Raw genomic sequence first — 21,445 nt, 5'->3', positions numbered from 1 at the left:
TGTCTCACACAACAGCCAACCAGTTCCTTTGGAGGGCCAACAACAGGGCAGAGAGGCTGAGGTTTGACAGAGTGTGCTGGAATACGTCCTGTAGGGCACTCTGGTCAGCCCAGCTTCAGCTAGAGTTCTAATGAAGACAGACTCACAGACAGCCAGTTCAACAGTTATATTAGGGTTCAGGCAATAAGCATAAGTCAAGTACAGTCCAATAGTCAGGTCACTCACAGTCAGTCCAGCCAGTTCAAAGGTACAATAATCACAGTCCAGAAGAATAGTCAGTTAACAGTCCATCAATCCAAGTCATTCATCAATCCAACAGTATAACACGCCACTCTCCTCCAATCCTCTCCAAACTCTCCCACAGTAGGTACTAGGTAGTAGTGTGGCTACTGCTGTTATACCCCCATCAGCCAATCCCATTGCTCATTTGGCTAATGAGTTTCACATGTTTCTCACATGCTTCTACTTACACCTGTATAGTTGGAGTTACATAATCATTTAACCAGTATTAAGAAGCCTTAAAGCGACATATACTGTCAAGGTTTTCCCCTTATATGTCTTTTTATTGTTATTTTTAGCCCTGGTAGGTGAGTCAGTATAGCAAGCAACAGTCCAACGACACTCTGTGCTTAGCTATATACAATTTATTTACATAATTTATATCCACTGTCAAAATGCTTTTGCCAAGCAAACCATCTAGAGAAGAAGGATACAGTGAACAGTACATCACTGCTGATATACATATTTTACATAGGATATGCACCAATGGGTTGCAAGTGCTGAGTCATAGTGCACTAGACACTCAACCTTTGCACTCGTTACCAAATGCCAGTCAGAACTGGTTTCACCTTGTTGAGACCTGATAAGCACTGAAATCAAATTGACACTGACTGTCCGTTAGATCAGCATGATCTCAGGAGTCACTAGCCTAATGCCTTATTGAGCGTTTGTACATCCTACACTCCTTCTAAGGCATAGGCGGTGAGACCTAATCTAGACCTCAAATTTGTGTACTTGTCCACACTTAGGCTTTTAGTAAATATATCAGCCGCATTCATTACAGATGTACAATCCTGTAACACGATTAGCCTTCTTTGAACAACATCTTTAACATTTTGATACCTGATGTTTGCACCCCCATACGGAATAAAAAGGCATACACAATAATTGGGAAAACGGGCCACTTTATTAACATAACACAACATGGCAAGTTAAACTGAAGTGGGACGAGCCCTGAGGTCAACACCTGATCCCGCCAAGTCCCACACAACGGCGAGCCACCCTACCCCCGGCCCCAGCCATACAATGTGACTAGAACTGGGCCAGCAGACCAAACATGCCCTCCCCCAGACCCTGCCCCGATCACCAGAAGGGGGCGACCAAGGGGAGGCATGCAACCCGAGCTGTATCCATGACATTGAGCCGTGAAGCCCATCTGCCTTCCTACAGATCGCCTGCCCAACACAGGTGCTTAGGCCTGGGTGCTCACCGGCAAGGTCTGAACCCCGTGCTCATTCCGCCAAGTGACCGAATTACCTACCTACCTACCTAACATACACACCACTGCTCACAGTACAAGGTAGGCGAAAAACACACCACCAACGGCCAATCAGGTGGTATGAAAAAATTCCTACCTGGCCCCTAATAAGGCGTCCGGTGCAAACCTGTACTACAGCAGGGCAGGTGGGCGGGCCAACAACTCCCCGGGACTGCGTGGGGAGGAGGCGGGGCCGAGGCTACTTATAGCCTCAGCCGCCACCCGCGGCGAGTTCCCGGATGCCCGGGAAGAACGCCTTTCATCCTGTCGGGGCCGCAAAGTGCGGCGCGGCCAGGGCGGGGCCGGATTGCACCCCCATACGGAATAAAAAGGCATACACAATAATTGGGAAAACGGGCCACTTTATTAACATAACACAACATGGCAAGGTAAACTGAAGTGGGACGAGCCCTGAGGTCAACACCTGACCCCGCCAAGTCCCACACAAGGGCGAGCCACCCTACCCCCGGCCCCAGCCATACAATGTGGCTAGAACCGGGCCGGCAGACCAAACATGCTCTCTCCCAGACCCTACCCCGATCACCAGAAGGGGGCGACCAAGGGGAGGCATGCAACCCGATCCATATTCATGACATTGAGCCATGAAGCCCATCTGCCTTCCTACGGATCGCCTGCCCAACACAGGTACTTAGGCCTGGGTGCTCACCGGCAAGGTCTGAACCCCTTGCTCATTCCGCCACCGCAAATGCCAAGCCTCTGCTTAGGCATTCGCGACCCCCGGGAGGTCCAGAGCCTCCTGAAGACCTTGCCGTGAGGCGGGAGCCAAGAGGGAAATATTGGGAAGAGTATCTAGATGTATGGAAAAGGAATGTATTAGGATGCAAGGATCAATGAAGATAGGCGTATCAAGACATGTCTGGATTTGCCTAGTTATTGGCTTATAATTGCTGAGCTAAGGAAAGTAAGTGAAAAAACTGTGAAGCAAACAGGGAGAAAGAGGAACTGAAAAGTTACCACAAGCAAGATCAGCAGCAGCTTGTGGTTAAGCACAGATGTTGTGGTAAGGGCTTCACACTAAAGGGAGCTAGTGGACGGTGATGCGAATCAAAACCCCTTGGTGTGACATGTATTAATTCTTTGTGTCAGCGTCTTTCTGTTCTACGCCAATGCAAATGTGTAATGCTATATAAAGTCTGCATGCCCTTATGCTCTTTGCTCAGACGTCCATCTCTGGTCTGAGTCCACACGTGTGTATCAAATAAAGTTTGGCTGTTTTCCTGATTCTGCCTCAAGCCTTCTTTGTTACGGTCACCTGCCTTAATTACTAGAGCGGGCTCTTCCTGCTACAGCCGCAAGTCTTACAGGAAGGCCCGATTTCCCACCTCGCACAGATGGACACCATCTGGCCAGTAAAGCTCTGACCTGTCCACCCTAATACAAGGGTGGGGGAGGAAGGTACCCAGACCCCCCTCCAGGGGCAACCGCAGGGCCCGATTCGCCTTCTTTCTGGCCCGCTCGATCCCAGCCGAATTCCACGCGAAGCGCCAGACTCTCCTCGGCAAAATAGCAGACCAAATGATCTGGACCCCGGGCCACCTCCTCATGATGGCCCACAGGTCCGCAATCATAAGCAGGGACAGGGCCTTCCCCTTCAACAGGCCCAGGTCATTCCCACCCAGGTGGATGACCAATATATTGGGCATGGGACAGGCCCTTCCCGCAAACAACAATGGCAACAACCCAGGCCACCTGAGCCCTCGTTGCCCCAAGCACACAATCTCGGCCCACTCGCTCAGCCCTAGTTGTGAGCCAACCGACAATCTTCTGGCAAAGTGGGCCGCCCAAAAAATCATGCTGTGCCCGCACACGAGGATCCTCAGCCTCCCCTGATGAGCCACAGCACCTGAAACGAAAAACACAGTTAAACACAGAACAACAAGAAACTCCCCTTAGGGAAACAACAATGGACGCACATAGGTCCGATACGCCGCGGACCTCCATCGTCCAACACGTTGGATGGCTGGTCCCGGATAACCCATGGCCGCTGCGGTCGATGCCGCCCCAATCCTGAAGGAGTGGGTCCCGAACTTGAATCGCCCCAAACCCAACTTGTCCAGGGCCCGAGAGGTCACCATCCAAAATTGGTATTTTGTGAGGGGGGACCCACCCTCATGGCGGAAAAAGGGGCCCTGTGCACCCCCCCTGACCTTGACATAATCAGATAAGGCTTGAACCGGACATAGCCTTTTTTCAGCACAAGGGCCAAGCTTAATTGTAGTGCCCTTCTGTAGCTGGTCCGTTTTTGAACAGCGCACTTGAAGCAAGACATGTTTCCCCTCAAATAATACATTGTGATCGTAAGCCCTCCGCGTACTTGGGGCCAAAGCTAAAAGGATTGCCCTACCGGCTTCAAGCTGCCAAAGGTCAGGCGGCATCCGGAATGGGTGGGGATCAGCCTCCGGGGCCAACTGTCGAAATCGCTCCATCTTCCAGCGAGACAGGGCGTCCGCCACCCCGTTATTAACACCCGACACATGTTTGGCCAAAAACAAAATATTTAAATGGAGCAACATAAAACAAAAACTCTAACCAGCGCCATAACCGGTTTGTACTTGGAGGACAGTGAATTGATCATGTGCACCACTGACAGGTTGTCGCACCAGAAATGTACGACCCGGTTGGCCAACTGGTCCCATATGCAGACTGCCACAACGATAGGGAAAAATTCCAGGAAGGTTAAATTTCTGCAAATGCCGATAACGCGCCAGTCCTGCGGCCATTGCTCCGCACGCCACTGCCTCCTGAAAAAGACCCCAAAACCGGTGGACCCAGCGACATCTGAGGAAATTTGAAGGTCCGCTTCAACCTTCATATCCTCCCTCCAAAAGGAAACCCCAACACAATACTTCCAGGAAATCTTCCCAAACTTCCAAATCACTAAGCATACTCTCAGTTATGCGTGCTCTGTGGTGAGGTAAGCAGAGATTCACCATGGCGTCGCAGAGTCGCCGTAGGAACGCCCTGCCAGGAGCAACTACCCGGCAGGCAAAGTTTAAATACCCAACAAGTTGCTGTAACTCTAGGAGTGAAACCTTTCGTTTCACCTTCAGCACGGCTAACCTCGTCCTGAGCTGCTGTACCTTCTCCTCGGGCAACCGGGAGGTCTGCTGCACCGTGTCCAGCTCGATGCCTAAAAATGTAATGCAGGTTGCAGGGCCCTCCGTCTTCTCATGGGCCAGAGGTACCCCAAGCTCGTCAGTCAGTCTAATAAAAAGGTCCAGCAGCCAGGCACAGCGCCCAGAGCCAGGTGCACCCACAAATAAAAAATCGTCCAGGTAATGAACGACCTCAGTGCGGCCCGAACTGTCCTTCACCAACCACTCCAGAAATGAGCTAAACCGCTCAAATGCCGCGCAGGAAACCGAGCATCCCATAGGTAATGCCCGGTCCACGAAAAAATTGCCTTCAAACTGAAAACCTAACTCGAAATCATCGGGGTGGACCGGCAATAGCCGAAATGCCGACTTAATGTCGCACTTCAACATTTCCGCCCCTGCCCTGCAATCCCGAATAACTTTGACTGCCTGGTCGAACGATGTATAACGAATGGAACAAAGGTGGTCGGGAATGCCATCGTTCACCAAACCGCCGGAGGGATATGACAAATGGTGGATCAGCCTAAATTCTCCAACAGCCTTCTTCGGGACAATGCCTAATGGAGAAACTTTCAAATGAGGCACTGGCGGGGCCTTAAAAGGACCTAATACTCTCCCTTCAGCGCACTCCTTTGCAATTTTGTTCCTAACCACTTGCTCCTTTTTTTTTATAAATATTTTTATGTTTTATTGACTCTTGTAAAATTGACCATTACAACATATGAATGTTGGAATTACAAATAACCCTTCCCCCCCCCCTCAACCCTCCCCATCTTCTCTTAGTCTTTCCCCCTCAGCCAAGGGCACAAAGTCTTGATCTTCCACTGAATGTCCTTCCTTGCTTCTCCTGAGATCCATTCTAAATAAGGGCTCCATCTGGTCTCGATTTCCTTGACTTTATCTTCCCACGTGGAATCCTTGTTGATTGTTGCCACGATGTCAGACTGTATGTAATCAAACAAATAGTTGTGCCAGATTTCTATTGACCATTTACTTTTATCTTTCCACCCCAAAGCAATGACCGCCTTCCCCGCTAGTATCATTGCCTTGACAAGGTTTTGAGTGGGTCTACTTAGTGCCGGACTTCCTATTGTGCTTAACAACATCATATTAAAGCTAATGGTTAATGGTACATTGCAGACTTTTCTAATAAATTCAATAATTTCCCCCAGAAGGGTTTAACCTCTTCACATTCCCACCACATATGTGCAAACCAACCCTTAAATTGTTTGCAATGCCAGCACTTGGAACTCATTCCTGGGAATATATTGGCTATTTGTGCGGGTGTTTTGTACCGTTTTGTGAAAAAATTATATTCCAGTTCTTTAAATTTGATTACTTTAATCCCTTCTAGTCCTTCCAAGATTTTCCCAGCCAACCTCTCTGTTAACTGACCTTCATGACTCCAAATTTTTTTCTAAATGTACTATTATTTTATCTTTATTTGAAATCATTTTTCTGTATAGTAACCCCACTAGACCCTTCCTTTGTTTGGGCATTACTTTATATATCTCTTCCATTGGAGCTTCTAACCAAAGCTCTCCCTTTTCACTGATCTTCTTAACTATCTTATGTAAGCCTGCTATGTTTAACCAGTATTGATTACCTAAATCTTCTGTAATTTCCTGTAAAGGTTTTAGTTTACCACCCCTAAACATATCGCCCACTCTATAATAGCCTTTGTTTTTAAGCCTTTCCCACCATTTTATAGCATGCGCCTCCTTAACAATAGCTTCTAGGGGGCTCCACCTTGAAACCTTTCCTAGCCACTGTGGGTACCATTTCATCCAGGTTTCTAATGATGCTCTTCTGGGCCCTATGGCTAATTTTAGATCTTTTGTCGACACTGTGGAAAAAATACCAAATCTTCCAATACCACTGTTAACTGCATTTTCGAAATTAATCCACTTCTGTACCTTATCATCACTCAGTTCTAGTAACGCTCTTAGTTGGAAGGCCTCATAATATTTACTTAAATCTGGGATTCCCCAACCTAATTCTGATTTAAGGTTGTATAGAATTCTCTTATGAAACCTACAGTTTTTATTATTAAAAATCCACACTGCTTTATTAATTATTAATTAATCCACACTGCTTTATTAATTGCTTAATTCCATTGTTCAATTTGATTTTTCCTCAAACCTAAGGGCAACGTTTGGAATAAATACATTATCTTTGGTATCAAGAACATTTTAAGGGATCTTATTCTAGTTGATATCCCTAGTATTTTATGATTCCATTTATTCATATCTCTCTCTATTTTCTTCCATATTTTACCATAGTTCTCATTTATCATTTTGTCCATATTTTTTTGCAGGACTATCCCTAGGTATTTAAGTCTCTTGGCCCCCATTCCTATATTCGTAATCCTATTTATTTCCTGTTTTTCCTCTCTATTTAAGGTATAGAATTTCTGATTTTGCCATATTCACTCCTAGCCCTGAACACTTTTCAAAATCATCTAAAATTATCTTAATCTCTTTAACTCCGTCTTTGGGGTTTGACATAATTACTATGATATCATCCGCAAATAAATTAATTTTCATTTCTTCATTACCTGACTTATACCCCTCTATTCTCCCCGCATTCCTAATTCGCTCTACTAATTGTTCTATAGCTATTATAAATATGAGCGGGGATAGTGGACAGCCTTGTCTTACCCCCTCTTGAATTGGAAACGCTTGTGAATGGTCAGTGTTGACTCTAACTTTTGCCTTACCACCTTTGTATATTTCCTGTATGGCCTGTAAGAACCGTTCCTTTAAACCTATCTTCTTTAATATTTGCCACAAGAATTCATGTGAGAGAGTATCAAAGGCTTTGTAAACATCCAACTTTAACAGAGCTATTTTTTTCTTTCGGCCATGGTGCAGTACATTTAAGATATTTCTAATGGGATGAGCAATAGATCTACCCTCAATAAAACCGTATTGGTCCCCTTTTATAATTGACGGGATAACTCTCTTAAGTCTATTTGCTAAAACCTTAGCAAAGATCTTATAATCTTGATTTAGTAAACTAATGGGCCTATACGAACCTACTTTTTCTGGGGCTTTAATATCAAAATTATTTCTGTTTCCTTCCATGAGTCCGGGGCTTTCTTTCCTTCCAAGACTTTGTTAAAAACTACCTGCAATTCGGGTGCTATAATTTCTACCATTTCTTTATAAAAGTCAGAAGTAAAGCCATCCAGCCCTGGTGATTTATCTTTTTTGAGCGCTTTTATTACTTCCTTTATCTCTTGGAGTGTAATCTCAGCTCCCAGTGAGGGTTTTGCTTCCTCCTCTATGATTAGGTGCGTCCCGCACCTCCATTATATTCTTTTTCATATATAACTTTTTATAGAAGTCCTCAAATGCCTTAGTGATTTCCTTAGAGTTTTGAGTTGTATTATTATTAATTTTTATACTTCTAATTGATTGTTTTGTCTTTTTAACTTTCAAATAATTAGCTAACCTTTTTGCTGTATTAATACTATTCCTCTGGAAGTCGTTCCTAACCATTATTTCCTTTTTCCACATTGTTGCCATATCTAGGGCCTCCAACTATTTTTGAATCTCTTTAATTCTAATCTGTAAAATAGGATTACACTTTCCCATTATTTCTTTTTGTAACTCCTCCAATTCATTAAGTTTTGTTTGCCTTTTTTTATACCATTCTCTTTTTATGTCTTTTTCTTTCCTAACCAAATGGCCCCTTATTACCACTTTAGCAGCGTCCCATAATATATTAGTTGACACAGTGCCTCTATTTTCCCTAAAATATAATTTTAACTGTGTCATTAAGTATTCCCTATCCTCTTCTTTTGCCATTACCAGGTTGTTATACCTCCAAGGTCTGTTTGTAGAGGGAAGTTTTAGTTCTAATTCTATACTTATAGGGGCATGGTCAGAAATCAAAATTGGATGGGTCTTAATCTCTTTAACCGCCATATTATTATTTTTTTTCCAAAATTATATAATCTAAGCAGGATGCTGTTTTATGTCTACTAGAAATGTGTGTCGGGCTGGGTCTCGTGTCGGTTAACTCATGAGCGTCCTTCAAGCCCCAATCTCTTAGCTTAATACTATTGTTTTTGGTTATGTCCGTATTTAAATCACCCACTACAATTAGTTCACCCTCTGAAAACTGTTGTATCTTCTTAAAAACCAAGTTTAAGCATTTCCTTTGTCTTTTATTTGGTGCATAAACATTTACTATAGTGATTTTTATGGCTTCCAGCTTAAACTTAACTAACAGGTATCTACCTTCCTTATCTACTAATTTTTCAATGTCCTCCACCTTAGTATCCTTACGAATCAATGTAGCTACCCCTCTGGCTTTGGAAGACCCTCTTGCATCTGCTAAAACCTGCCACCTCAAGTCTTTTATCAATGGTTTTCTATCATTTATTTTTTTGTGAGTTTCCTGTAGGCACAACAGATCAATTCTTTGTTCTTTAGCCATTTTAATTACTCTGAATCTCTTAAGATTTGATGTTAGGCCATTCACATTCAGTGAAAGCACTCTTAAAGATCTATCCATTCTCTTTGTTTGTAACAAACTTGGGCCCTACTGGCTGAGGGTATTTTACTTTAATTCTTACTAAAAACCCACCCCCCATTCCCTTCCCCTGTGGCACAGACAACTTTCTGGATGAGGCAATCATCCTGTCTTCCACCTTCCAGGGAGTACGCACCCCGACCCTTCCCTTCTAGCTTCTACCTAAAGTTAGCTCAAATTGTTTTATACTTCCCTTTAGTAGTCCGTCCTTGGCCTTTTCTCTTGTCTACTTGAGCTTCCTTCTCCCGGGTCCACATCGAGATCCACTGTTTCTTCTTCCTCTCTCGGGTCTCTCAAGTCGTCTGTGGCGATGCCCAGGTGAGTAAGGAGATCTCTTGCTTCCTTAGGGTTGCGGGCCACCAGCTTTTTTTCATCTTTAAAAATAATTATTGAGGAAGGGTAGCCCCAAGTGAATTTAATCTTATTGTCATATAATTTTTGCCCAAAGGGTCTCATTAGCTTCCTCTTTCTAATGGTTTCCTGGCAAAAGTCTTCCCTCACCCAAACTTTCCTTCCTCTAAAAGAAAGGTCTTTCTTTTTTTTCAAAGTCTTGAAAACTGTCTGCTGAGTCTTTTCCCTTGAAAATTTAATTATGACTTCCCTTAGGGCACCACCATCTTGTCTCCTTTGCAGCCTATGAGCCCTCTCAATGTCCTGAGATTGCAGAGTAACTCCTTGCTCACCCATCCAGTCTATAAGAGTTCCTTCCAGCAGTTTATTATTTATTTCCTCTGAAATTCCACCCAGAATCAAATTCGCTCTTCTGTTACGGTCAGAGAGTTCTGTAAGCTGCGTATTCAGCTGGGCTATCTTCTGCTTGTTAGATAAAGCAAGCTCGTTAGCCGAAACAGCAATGCTCCGTGTGTCTTTGAGTTCAGCTGCCAGTTCTGAAACTGCCTCTCTCACTGACTTAATTTCAGATCTTATCTAGTCCTGGGACGACATTATTAAAGCCTGGAAAGCAGCCATCTGCTCTGATAACTCCTTAATGGATTTAGCCATAGTTTCTTATTTTTCTGGAGCTACACGCAACCGCTGAGTAATTAGCCTGGGCGTTGCCTCCTTAATTTGATAGTAAGAGTTGTTATCTTACCCTCTGGGACCCCAGAAAGGAATTATTACATTCTTCAGACCTTCGTAAGTAAGCTCCTTCTTCAATTAGTCTTGCCAAAAGGCTATTTACATTCTTTTGAGCTATTTAAAATTCCAATCCGAAGGGGAGAATGAGCAAACAGCCGGCTTCCTCAGCGCATGCGTACCATCCCCCCCCCCCAACCACTTGCTCCATGCCCAAAATGGAACGCAAGTTGGATGCCCTGGATGGGGCCCTGGGCCCCATATATGGGATCCGAAAACCAAACGTGAATCCCTCCAACAAATAAACTCCGTCAGCGACCCTAGGGTAATTCTGGAGCAACCGCTCAAGGACCTTCAGCCGAATGGGGCTGGGACCCTTTACCCATAGGTTGTGAACTACCGCCACCTCCGGGGCTCTTGAGCCCACCTTTCGGCTTTGCTTTACTGCATGCTGAAAAGGTGTGGGGGCCACCGCATAGCGGGCACTCATGCCTGAATTTGGATGACTTCCTAGAACATACTCCTTGTGAGGTAAATTCCCAACATAACAGCCGGGGTTGAACCGGCTGACCCGCTGTGGAGCGGGCTGTTGGGATACCTGTCTGCCTATGTACCAAATGCCCGCTATCTGCCCTGTCCCCCAGATTGGGCTTAGCCGGGGCCATCAGTTGTAACTACAACTGTTGGTTAATCTGATCCCACGGCAACAAAGGGTTAATAGCTGCCCTCATGCAGAAAGTCTCATCGTACTGTAACCAGGCCGCACCTGCAAAGTCAGTGTAGGACCTGTATATTATGTCACAGTATTGAAACAAGGGCGCAGCCCTATTTGGCTGCGCCCTTGCGATAACCCCTGCATATATAAGAAAACCTGGAAGCCAGTTGGCCCAGGTTCTATCAACCCTCCGCCACCTCAGCTTCTTCTTCTCCTTTTCGTCTAATTCCTCCTTACTCTTCTTTTCAAGCTCTCTATACAGGAGGCTGAAGATGTCCACATATTCCCCCCTAAGGATCTTCTCCCTGGTAGCGGGAGTGAGGTGGTCCTCCAGGGGCATCGCTAGGTCTCCAAATGGCATTGACAACAAGGGAACGGACCCATATGGGTTATGTGGATAACCCCAAGGGTAACAAGTCACAGTAGACCAACCAAAGGGGTGGGCCACTGACATTTGGCTGCCCCAAGGGAGGACTCCCGCCGTAGCCGCAGCTGTTGCAGACCCATGGGCTGCCACCGCCCCTCCCATGGCTGGGGACACCTGCCCCCACCCCGTCTGCATGCATTGAGGTCGACCCATCGGTAAACTACCCGACGCCCAAGATGGTCCTGGTTGGGCCGGGGGCGGCCACTGCCCGCCTTCCCCAGGCGTGGACGTCTGACCTGACTCCCCTGGATGCTGTACCGCCCTTGGGCCCCAAACCCCCCATGGCCATTCTGTATGCCGAGGGGGAATTGCCGACCTACTTTCGTCCAACGCCGGTGTCACCGCCACCACCACAGGCTGGGCCGTCTGCCTTACTCAAGCACTGGTTCCATTCCCTGGCACTTTGTTTTAAGCAATATAATGCTTTGTTGAGCTTCAGTACCAAAGTTTTGTTCGATTTCTCAAAGCCTGGTATCTGTTCCATATACAGCTCTTTCTCCAGATGTGCATTTAAGTAAGCAGTGGTAAAATCAAAATGATGCACCTGCATCTTGTCTTGCCCTGCTTCACACAACACTGCTTTTAAAGTGTCTGCTTTTACAGTCAGAGCGAACATTTGATCATAGTCTTCATGCTGAAGATAGGAAGGCTTTTTTGTCGTGGAGCAAATGTTCATCTCTGCAGAAATTCTGTAATGCCCCCGAGTCTAAGATCCATATTCCTGGAGTAGCAGTAGCATCTTTCACCACCAGCGAAGCCTTGGAGCAATCTGTTGAACTCTTAGACTTCCCTCCTTGTCTCCATCTGTTCCTCCACTCAGGACAGGCATGCTTGAGATGTGTCGTTGAGCCGCTACAACATTTCCGCACCTTTAGAGCAACCTCCGACGCCTCTCCCCACTGATTCCTGGCGTCGTCAAGGGACATGCTGGTGCTGGCTTTCGCCTTCTCCCCCAGTCTGGATCACTGTCAAGCCTGAGTGTAACTCGATTCTTGTAGCCTCTTCTCAAGAAGTCGACTGGTGACGTATGCCAAGGTCAGTTTGCTTGCTTCAGCTGTCTCAAGTGAAGTAATGAGCATGTTGAATTCAGCAGACAGCGAGCTGAGAATTATGTATACTCTGTCTTCCTCTGGCACAGTCTTCCCCCTCTGCTCTAGCTGTTGGCAACATTCCGCCAGGGCATTTAAGTGTGCCCTGACAGACTCTGCTGACTTCATTACCGTCCTGTATAGCTGACAAGTAATAACAATCAGGGAGCCGGCAATACTTTGTACATAGACTGCTTTTAAACTGTCCCAAGCCGCCTTTGCAGTGGTCCAGACACATGAACCAGCTGGTTGTCTCCCACACTAAGTACGATGTTAGCCAACGCCTTCTCATTCTTTACTGCGTCTCCATCATCAAGCTGGGCTGGAGGTGCTTCGACCTTTGATGGACCTGATGGACCTTTGCTCCATATTTTTATCTAACCCCTTCTTGAAGCTGGCTATGCTTAAGAACATAAGAGAAGCCATGTTGGATCAGGCCAATGGCCCATCCAGTCCAACACTCTGTATCACACAGTGGTCAAAAATTTATATATATATATATATATATATATATATATATATATATATATATATATATATATATATATATATATATATATATATATATATATATATATATACACACACACACACACACACACACACACTGTGGCTAATAGCCACTGATGGACCTTTGCTCCATATTTTTATCTAACCCCCTCTTGAAGCTGGCTATGCTTGTAGCCGCCACCACCTCCTGTGGCAGTGAATTCCACGTTAATCACCCTTTGGGTGAAGTACCTACTTTTATCCATTCTAACCCGACTGCTCAGCAATTTCATTGAATGCCCACGAGTTCTTGTATTGTGAGAAAGGGAGAAAATACTTCTTTCTCCACCTTCTCCATCCCATGCATAATCTTGTAAACGTCTATCAAGTTTATAAAGTTTATAAACTTCTTATATACCTTTTTGCTACCTGGCTTTTTATGAAGACTTTCCAGCTGATAAATTGAATTTTGCAACTAAGTCATTTTAAATTCCTTTTTTTAGGGCTGATGAGATCGCAATTATCTAGCCCCTAATGGTTGCCTTCATTGCGTCCTAAGTATTCTGCGCTGATGTATCAGCAATACTGTTCTCCTCAAAATACAATTTTGCATTTTGTGATATCTTTTCCCTAATGTCTTCTCTAAGTAAAATTGACTTATTAAGAATCCATTTAGTGTACTATTTTTTATTGTCTGTATTAGATAAAATACAAGATACTGGAGAGTAATCTGACCACAATCTAATCTCTAATGCAGACTTCTGACAATTAGAATGTAAATCAGATGGGGAAAATAGGTAATCTACCCTTGAATAAGACTTGTATTGTGAATAAAAAGTATAATCACATTCTGTGGGATAATTTCTCCAAATGTCATGGAATCCAAATTTGGCAAAAATATATTTTAAAAATTCTGTATTACGTGATAGGATCTGATTCAACGCATTGTAATGTGATTTCTCCGAATATGTATTTAGTGGTAAGTTAAAATCCCCTCCAATCAATGTTTCACCTTCCTGAAACTGACACATCAATTCCATAGTGTCTCTCATAAATTGAAGCTGATTTTAATTGAGAGCATAAATGGAACCAATCATTGCTAAGGAGTCATCAAGTTTGCCTTTAATAAAAATATATCTACCATTAACATCTTTTAGTTCTGCAATCAAATCAAATTTTATTGACTTGGCCAATAAGATTGCTGTATCTCTAGCCTTTGAACTTCCTGTTGAAGAGAACTGTTTATTATACCTTTTAGTTTTCAATAAAGGAATAGTTTCATCCCTATGTTGTGTTTCTTGTAAAAGTAAACTACATGGTTTGGATTTTAACACCTGGTTTGTAACCCTTCTTTTCTTTATAGGATTATTTAATCCTCGGACATTCCATGACCAAACCAAAGTTATTGTGGGTTCAAAAAAATTCGTATAGCAATATGAAAATAAAGAAATAAAAGTTAAAAATTAAACTTATTACCCCTTCTATAAAAACAAAACCCACCCCACCTAAGTACTAATCCACCTACACTACTCAATTTGGAAGAATATCCAACTTCAAAATCAAAATGTAATACTCTTTGGAGGCAAACAGATTCTAACTTAGTGCCCTTTTCCCCCTCCCCTTTCGAAAAATTTAAATATAATTGTAAGTTGAGCAGCTGCATCAAACAAACAACCTGCTGTGTTCATTAACTGCTATGTGGTATTCCAAGCACCAAACTATGAAGCAAAATCAATAGATTCCTATCTTCCACTAAGTAAAAACCATTTAAAAGTGATATACATTGGAATATGTCATATATCTGCCATATAATATTATTATATTAAAAATATTATATTAAACCAATTTTTAAGGAACACTTCAGTAGTTATAACCATTGGAACTATATGTTTTAGTAATAATGAAATGCTATCACTCATGCCAATACCTAGAATGAAGGAAGTTTAAAATAACTGCCAATTGTTATTATTCTGATTACCCAAATAAACCAGTTCATAGTTAAATAAATAAATAAACCTTATAATTAATGCAAAATAAGTAAAGGGCTTCTCCTGTCTCCTCCCATGGGGACGCCAGCCTCAGTAACACTCCGTTTCGAGGGACTCTTTTTCAAGGAGAGTTTGAGAAGAATCCCAGCAATCCAAAGTTCCTTATGCACCAATATTTCTCATTCTCTCTCATACAATCTTTGAAGATCATTATCTCCGAAGAATGGGTGCTTGTATGAAAGATAAATGAGCACTACAAGCACCTTCCATTTACAAGCATTTGTCAACGTTTGGACTGGGTTTCATGAACTGTGGGGTTGAAATTCTTACCTTATGAACTGGGAAATAGCACGTATTCCATTTTTATGAACGGTTGTATGCAGGGGTGGAATTCTAGCAGGAGCTCCTTTGCATATTAGGCCACACACCCCTGAGGTAGCCGATCCTCCAAGAGCTTACAGGGCTCTTTTTTGCAATCTCTTGGCTACATCAGGGAGGTGTGGCCTAATATGCAAAGGAGCTCCTGCTAAAGTAGGTACTTTATGAACTGAGTTGATTTATTAATAGTCTGCTGTAAGTATTTGTATTAGTAAATATAAGGTATTTATAATGTATGTTAGGTGGGAGTTGTTTCATCACGGTAGTTGCTGCTGCTTCCACCTGGAGGTTGGCAACCCAGTGTGTAGCTTTTCAAAACCACTGAATGGCCAATCTGAATTGAAGGCGATCACAATCCAATGTAAAAAACTAAATCTTGGGATAGGGAGGGGTATATTAGAAGTCGAGGGTGGCGGTGGAGGAATCTGGATTTGCAAGAGGAGTTTTAAAATGGAGTAACTCCACCGTGAGCCCAGGCTGGGGTGGGGGGGGGCACAAGTAGGTAGCCTCACCCAGGGCACCAAAAAGCCTAGCACCAGCCCTGCAAATGTGCAAATGTTGACGCGGCGTCTATCAGATTGTGGACTGAATTATTATTAAACACTGGACACCCTTAATAGGTAGGCCATGACCTTTATCCATATTCTCGTCAATAATAACCGCAGGCTCTTCTTTTATTCACACTGGTAAGGCACCATCAAAGTGGGGCTGCATCTGTAGCCTGATGGTGTAGCCCAAGAACTGCACAGGTTGGTGATACATCTCTGTCACAGTTTCATCGGAGATGGCAAAATTGAGGAGGAGGAGGAAAATTAGCAGAGAAGCCAGCAGAACGGCTAGGAGGACGCCAGTAAGCCACCACACAAATAGCCAGGATCTCTTCACCCTACGGAAGAAGGAAAAGAGGCGTCTGCGTTACATAAACAGAAAGCAGAGTGGACCCGCTCTCCTCATGGGTCTAACCGACAACATCAGAAGAAACAGTTGGTGTGAAGCAGGATTGGAATTCTAGCAAAAGCTCCTTTGCATATTAGGCCACACCCCCATGATGTAGCCAATCCTCCAAGAGCTTACAAGGCTTTTTTTTTGTAAACTCTTGGAGGATTGGGTACATCAGGGCTGTGTGGTCTAATATGCAAAGACACTCCTGCTGGAATTCCACCCTTGGTGTGAAGATCCGACTACTGTGCATGCATTGTTGTTACAAAGGTGATTTCAAGAGCACACAGCAATGAAGAGCTCAACTTGAGAACAATCCGATTTGTTAGGCATTTTGGTTTTGATTAATACATTATCGCTAGGCTTGCAAACCTGGATATCTCCCAGAATTACAAGTGATCTCTGGATCAATTCTCCCCTGGAAAAAAAAATGGCTGCTTTAGAGGGCGGACTCAAGGGCCTTTTGGAGATCCCTCCCCTTCCTAGGCTCCACCCACAAATGTTACAGCAACTTCCCAACCTGAGAAATGGCTACCTTAGTTATTGCTAGTGTAAGAGAGCGAGTTTTGGGAAAGAATATACATTCAAACTAATGAGAGCACAGAGGAGGAAACTGCCAAAGATGCTATTTAAGCATCAGGTGTCAAAACAACTTCAGGTGCACAAGGCAGTGAATCCTCTTTGTAGTCCCCAATCTTTTTGGCACCGGGGACCAGTTTTGTGGAAGACAATTTTTCCACGGACTGGGGGGGCGGGCGATGGTTTTGGGATGATACAATTGTGCACTTTATTTCTATTAGTTTGGTGTGGTGGTTAAGTGCAGACTCTTATCTGGGAGAACCGGGTTTGATTTCCCACTCCTCCTCTTGCAGCTGCTGGAATGGCCTTGGGTCAGCCATAGCTTTTTCAGAGTTGTCTTCGAAAGGGCAGCTTCTGTGAGAGCTCTCTCAGCCCCACCCAACTCACAAGGTGTCTGTTGTGGGGGAGAAAGGGAAAGAAGATTGTGAGCCACTCTGAGACTCAGAAATTCAGAGTGGCTGGCAGGATATAAATCTAATGTCGTTGTTGTTGCATTGTAATATATAATAATTATACAACTCTCGGACCGGTTGCTAACAGGTCATGGACTGGTACCGGTCCATGGCCCAGGGTTGGGAACCTCTGCTGTAGAATTTTAATTCTGGGGAACCATTTGCAAATGTAAGCCCAATTACCAGCCTGGGGAAAACATCCTCTCTTTAGCCCTAACCTATGTTCCTGGGGAGTTATCATGAGAATAAAAGATGAGAAATAATTACATGCTTCTCGGGTCATCCACAATTGTGTCCTCTGTGCCCAGTCACATAGCTGCTTACATATAATCTCCACAAGACAGGCCATGTTCCCTTCATTTTACAGGTATCTTGAATGGACCCAACATGCAGGAAGTTCTTGAAAAACCAGGCACCTGGCTCAGTTTGGGCCTATGCTCCTCTTCAGGTTCAAGTAGTAAAGATATGTGACTTTATTTGTACATGCTATTAATGCATCCACAATTTTAAAAATCAGTATGCATAAATTTATTTATTTGGTTCACTTATATTCCGCCCTTTCCCTGACGGGCTCAAGGTGGATCACATTCATTATATATTTCATTATAAATTCAAGACAAGTGTAAAGCAAGGCCAAGTGGTAATTAACTGTCTTGGCTTGCCACTTCATTCCACTGGAAAAGTTGTAGTTTGTTAGTTCTTGAATACATATCTATAAATGTCCATTGTTTAGCAATGTTCATGCTGTCTTTAAAAAGTCACGTAATCCCCAACAAATCTAACGCCTCTTACTTCTTCTTTAAACTTCCTTTGTTTCTACTTTTCCCTCACATTTCTTATACTTCCTACATTACCAGTTTTCATTGTATTCCAGTTGCTGGATATTGTTTAGTAGAGAATTCCCTTCTTGTGGTGCCAAGGTCTTTAGAATTGTGGAGTTAAAATTAGAACTACTGGGTTTCACTCAGGAAGTAGTTCGGTAGAACAGGATTATTTCTTCTGGGTTCCACTGAGCTTTAGGAACATGATCTATCTTGGATTTTGTCAACTGATTCCATCACCAAACTCAGTGGAATCCATTGGGTTCCTGAGACTTCACTGTTGTTGTGTAGACCATATAACAATGTGTGTAGAATATGCCATGCCTGTCCTGGAAGTATTGGGGTATGAATGATGCCCCATAGTCCAAATCTGTAACATAATCTCACAATATTTTGGTAAGAACATAAGAGAAGCCATGTTGGATCAGACCAATGGCTCATCCAGTCCAACACTCTTTGTCACACAGTGGCAGGTGCCATGAGGAGGTCCACCAATGAGACCAGGACACTAGAAGCTCTCCCACTGTTGCCCCTCCGAAGCACCAAGAATACAGAGCATCACTGCCCTGGTCAGAGACTTCCATCAATATGCTGTGGCTAATAGCCACTGATGGACCTCTGCTCCATATGCTTATCCAATCCCTCTTGAAGCTGTCTATGCTGGCAGCCATCACCACCTCCTGTGGTAACCCTCAACATCGCTAAAATCAGGAAAATTTCAAATCCATCCTGGAACTTTGGCTGTTCATGGAATTAGGAGTCATCCCTAGCTGAAACTCATGCCAAAGGACAGCTGGAAGTCCAAGGGGAAACTTCAGCTAGTCTCCCCATAGAGCATGGAAACACACTTAACATTAATTTGATTTCATGAATGCCCATGAATGTGGTGGAGTCCCAAGCAAAGTTACTTTCTAAGCCCATTGAGTTCAGTGGAGTTAGAAGTGTCCAGGGGTGGAATTCTAGCAGGAGCTCCTTTGCACATTAGGCCACATCCCCTGATGTAGCCAATCCTCCATGAGTTTACAGCGCTCTTTTTTGTAACCTCTTGGAGGATTGGCTACATCAGGGGTGTGTGGCCTAATATGCAAAGGAGCTCCTGCTAGAATTCCACCCCTGGAAGTGTCTAATTCTCTGTAGGACTGCAGTGTTAAACTCAGATGTTTTTTGTGTGGAAATGTCTGCATCATTATACATTTATGGGTTATTCAAAGGGAAGAAAAATAACAAATAGGAAACATGTTCTTCAGTAAATACCACCACAATCTCTGCCACTGGGAAGATGTTGCTGTCCTTTGCATTCCTTCTTCCTGTCAGCAACAAGAATGTTAAAAAAAAAGTTAACGCTTGGAATTACAAAAAAGCAAAAGATAATTTTAAGGCTGTTGCCCATATGACACTTCAAAGTCAAGTGAAATAACTTTCTTTCCTAATACAAGACTTTCTGTTTTTCCTTCCTTCAGTAGTGTGGATTTATTAGCTATAGCCTTAAGCCTATCCACACTATTTAAAAAAAAATATCTGTATGTTCCCTTCTAAGCCGACCCTAACTATACAAGTCTTTAAAAAAAACTTTTAATGCTGAATTACTGGGGGGGAAGAGGCCTAGGGCTTTGTAAAATTCAGATCCTTACCCTGCAGAAGAGAGGAAGAAAGAAATTTGACCACTGCTCGTAAACTCATCTTTCTCTAACATCGAAGTTATCCATCTCTCCCTTCCTTCACTAAAGAAAGGGCATTCAAGGACTATCGGCATCATCCTAAAAAGATGCAGTAATTAAATCCAGGCTTTTAAAAGATGTTGCAGTCTCTGTGATCATTTTGAACACTGATTGACAAAGTGTTTCCTGCGTGGCACAGCTGGGCCACAGAAAGGTTTTCTGAAATGAAACACTGGCCCAAGCACAGAACTGAAACCAACTCACGGCGTGAGCAAGGACCAGGCCGATAAGCCAAATCCTATTTTGAGACTGCCAGTGCATTCCTAATAGCACTTTCCTGGGAGTAAGCCCCATTGAATAGACCTTCGTAGAATTCAGAGTAGACCTGCTTAGGATCGCTCTCTGCACCCTCCCTATCAATCTCTGGAGAACACAGACAATGCACTCTTTGGGAGCAGTTGTGTTTGGTTGAGACTGATGATGAAAGCAGTCTTTCTGGGATATCTACCCATTACCTAGTGTTTATCTGTGTTCCCGCCCCTTCTCTTTGAAGCTTTTTCAATAAGGGCAGTTCTTCAGAGTTCTTAGGCTCATCGTAATAACTAGGCCTACTAGGTTGCCTGACCAGTTGGGCAACCTATTCCCCTCTGTTTGTGGAATAGTAGGAGAGAAAAATGGGGTGGACGGCTGAGTGAATCTTGTGATATTAACTCAAGTTGGACAGCTGGAAGTGACTTCTTGGTGCTCCCGATGCTCTGGGAATCCACCTCCCCATCTCAATGGTATTTAATATAGAGACTGGGGAAAGTCCAGGAGTGTCACATTGTGATGTCACTTCCAGTCGTTCAGCCAGAAGTGACATCATGGCATTGGAGAACCAAATGGAAGAGAGGAGAAGGATGTAAGCTGCTTGGGCTTCCTCGCTGGGGAGAAAGATGGGGTATATGTGAAGTAAATAATGATGATCGGGGGAGGTAAAGCAAAGGTTGGCTGATGAATGGAAAGGAAAGGAAGCAGGGAAAGGGGGGCAGGATATGGAGACTGCCAGGAGGACAGAAAGAGGAAACAATGTGGGGAAGGTGTTGCAGGATAAAGTGAAGCAACCTGCAAGACCTTGCGAGTTCCCCGCTTCTCTAGGTAAATCATAAAATCAAAATCTTTTTTGGACCTGACATTCAGATTCGTGCTATCAGGACTGAACAGACAGCTATCTCTTTTCTATGATTGACACACGGCTACTGACCAGTTCAGCGTTGACTATTTCGTTCATCAGGCTCCACGGGTTGATGTTCAAGTTGCTGTTGGAGAACTGGATCTGTCTTTTGAAAGAGTAAGAGGAGGGCTGGATTATCAGGATAATTTGACAGCTGTCATTCTCTGCATTAAACAGTCTGGGGCCTGCATATCTTCAGGACCGCTTCTCCCACTGGAGATCCGGGCCCTGCAGGACCTATCTAAGTTTTGCAGGGCCTGTAAGGCGGAGCTCTTCCACCAGGCTTTTGATGGATCCAGCGGGTGTCCCCTGAATTCATCACTCCCCCCAGCACCTTATTACCACTTTACCATCCAAGTGCTTATGTTATGCTGAATACTACCAGCCCCATGGTCCAGAGTGGTAAAGCTGCAGTACTGCATTCGG

At 43.9% G+C, this 21,445-nt stretch overlaps 1 protein-coding gene across 1 annotated transcript in view; it reads right to left on the bottom strand.

Moving 5' to 3' along the window:
* Positions 1-16,132: 16,132 nt before the first annotated feature.
* The window catches only part of LOC132585241 (transmembrane and coiled-coil domain-containing protein 5B-like), a 124,577-nt gene continuing 119,264 nt past the window's right edge, over positions 16,133-21,445 (bottom strand). Inside the window, exons 9-10 of the mRNA XM_060257046.1 lie at positions 21,050-21,125; positions 16,133-16,243 (exon numbers count right to left, since the gene is read on the bottom strand). Of these exons, the coding sequence (XP_060113029.1) occupies positions 16,133-16,243; positions 21,050-21,125 (187 nt within the window). The remainder of the gene's footprint in view (positions 16,244-21,049; positions 21,126-21,445) is intronic.

This window comes from Heteronotia binoei, chromosome 16, assembly GCF_032191835.1.
Source record: "Heteronotia binoei isolate CCM8104 ecotype False Entrance Well chromosome 16, APGP_CSIRO_Hbin_v1, whole genome shotgun sequence".
Lineage (NCBI taxonomy): Eukaryota > Metazoa > Chordata > Lepidosauria > Squamata > Gekkonidae > Heteronotia > Heteronotia binoei.
This window is presented reverse-complemented; position numbering and strand designations above follow the sequence as displayed.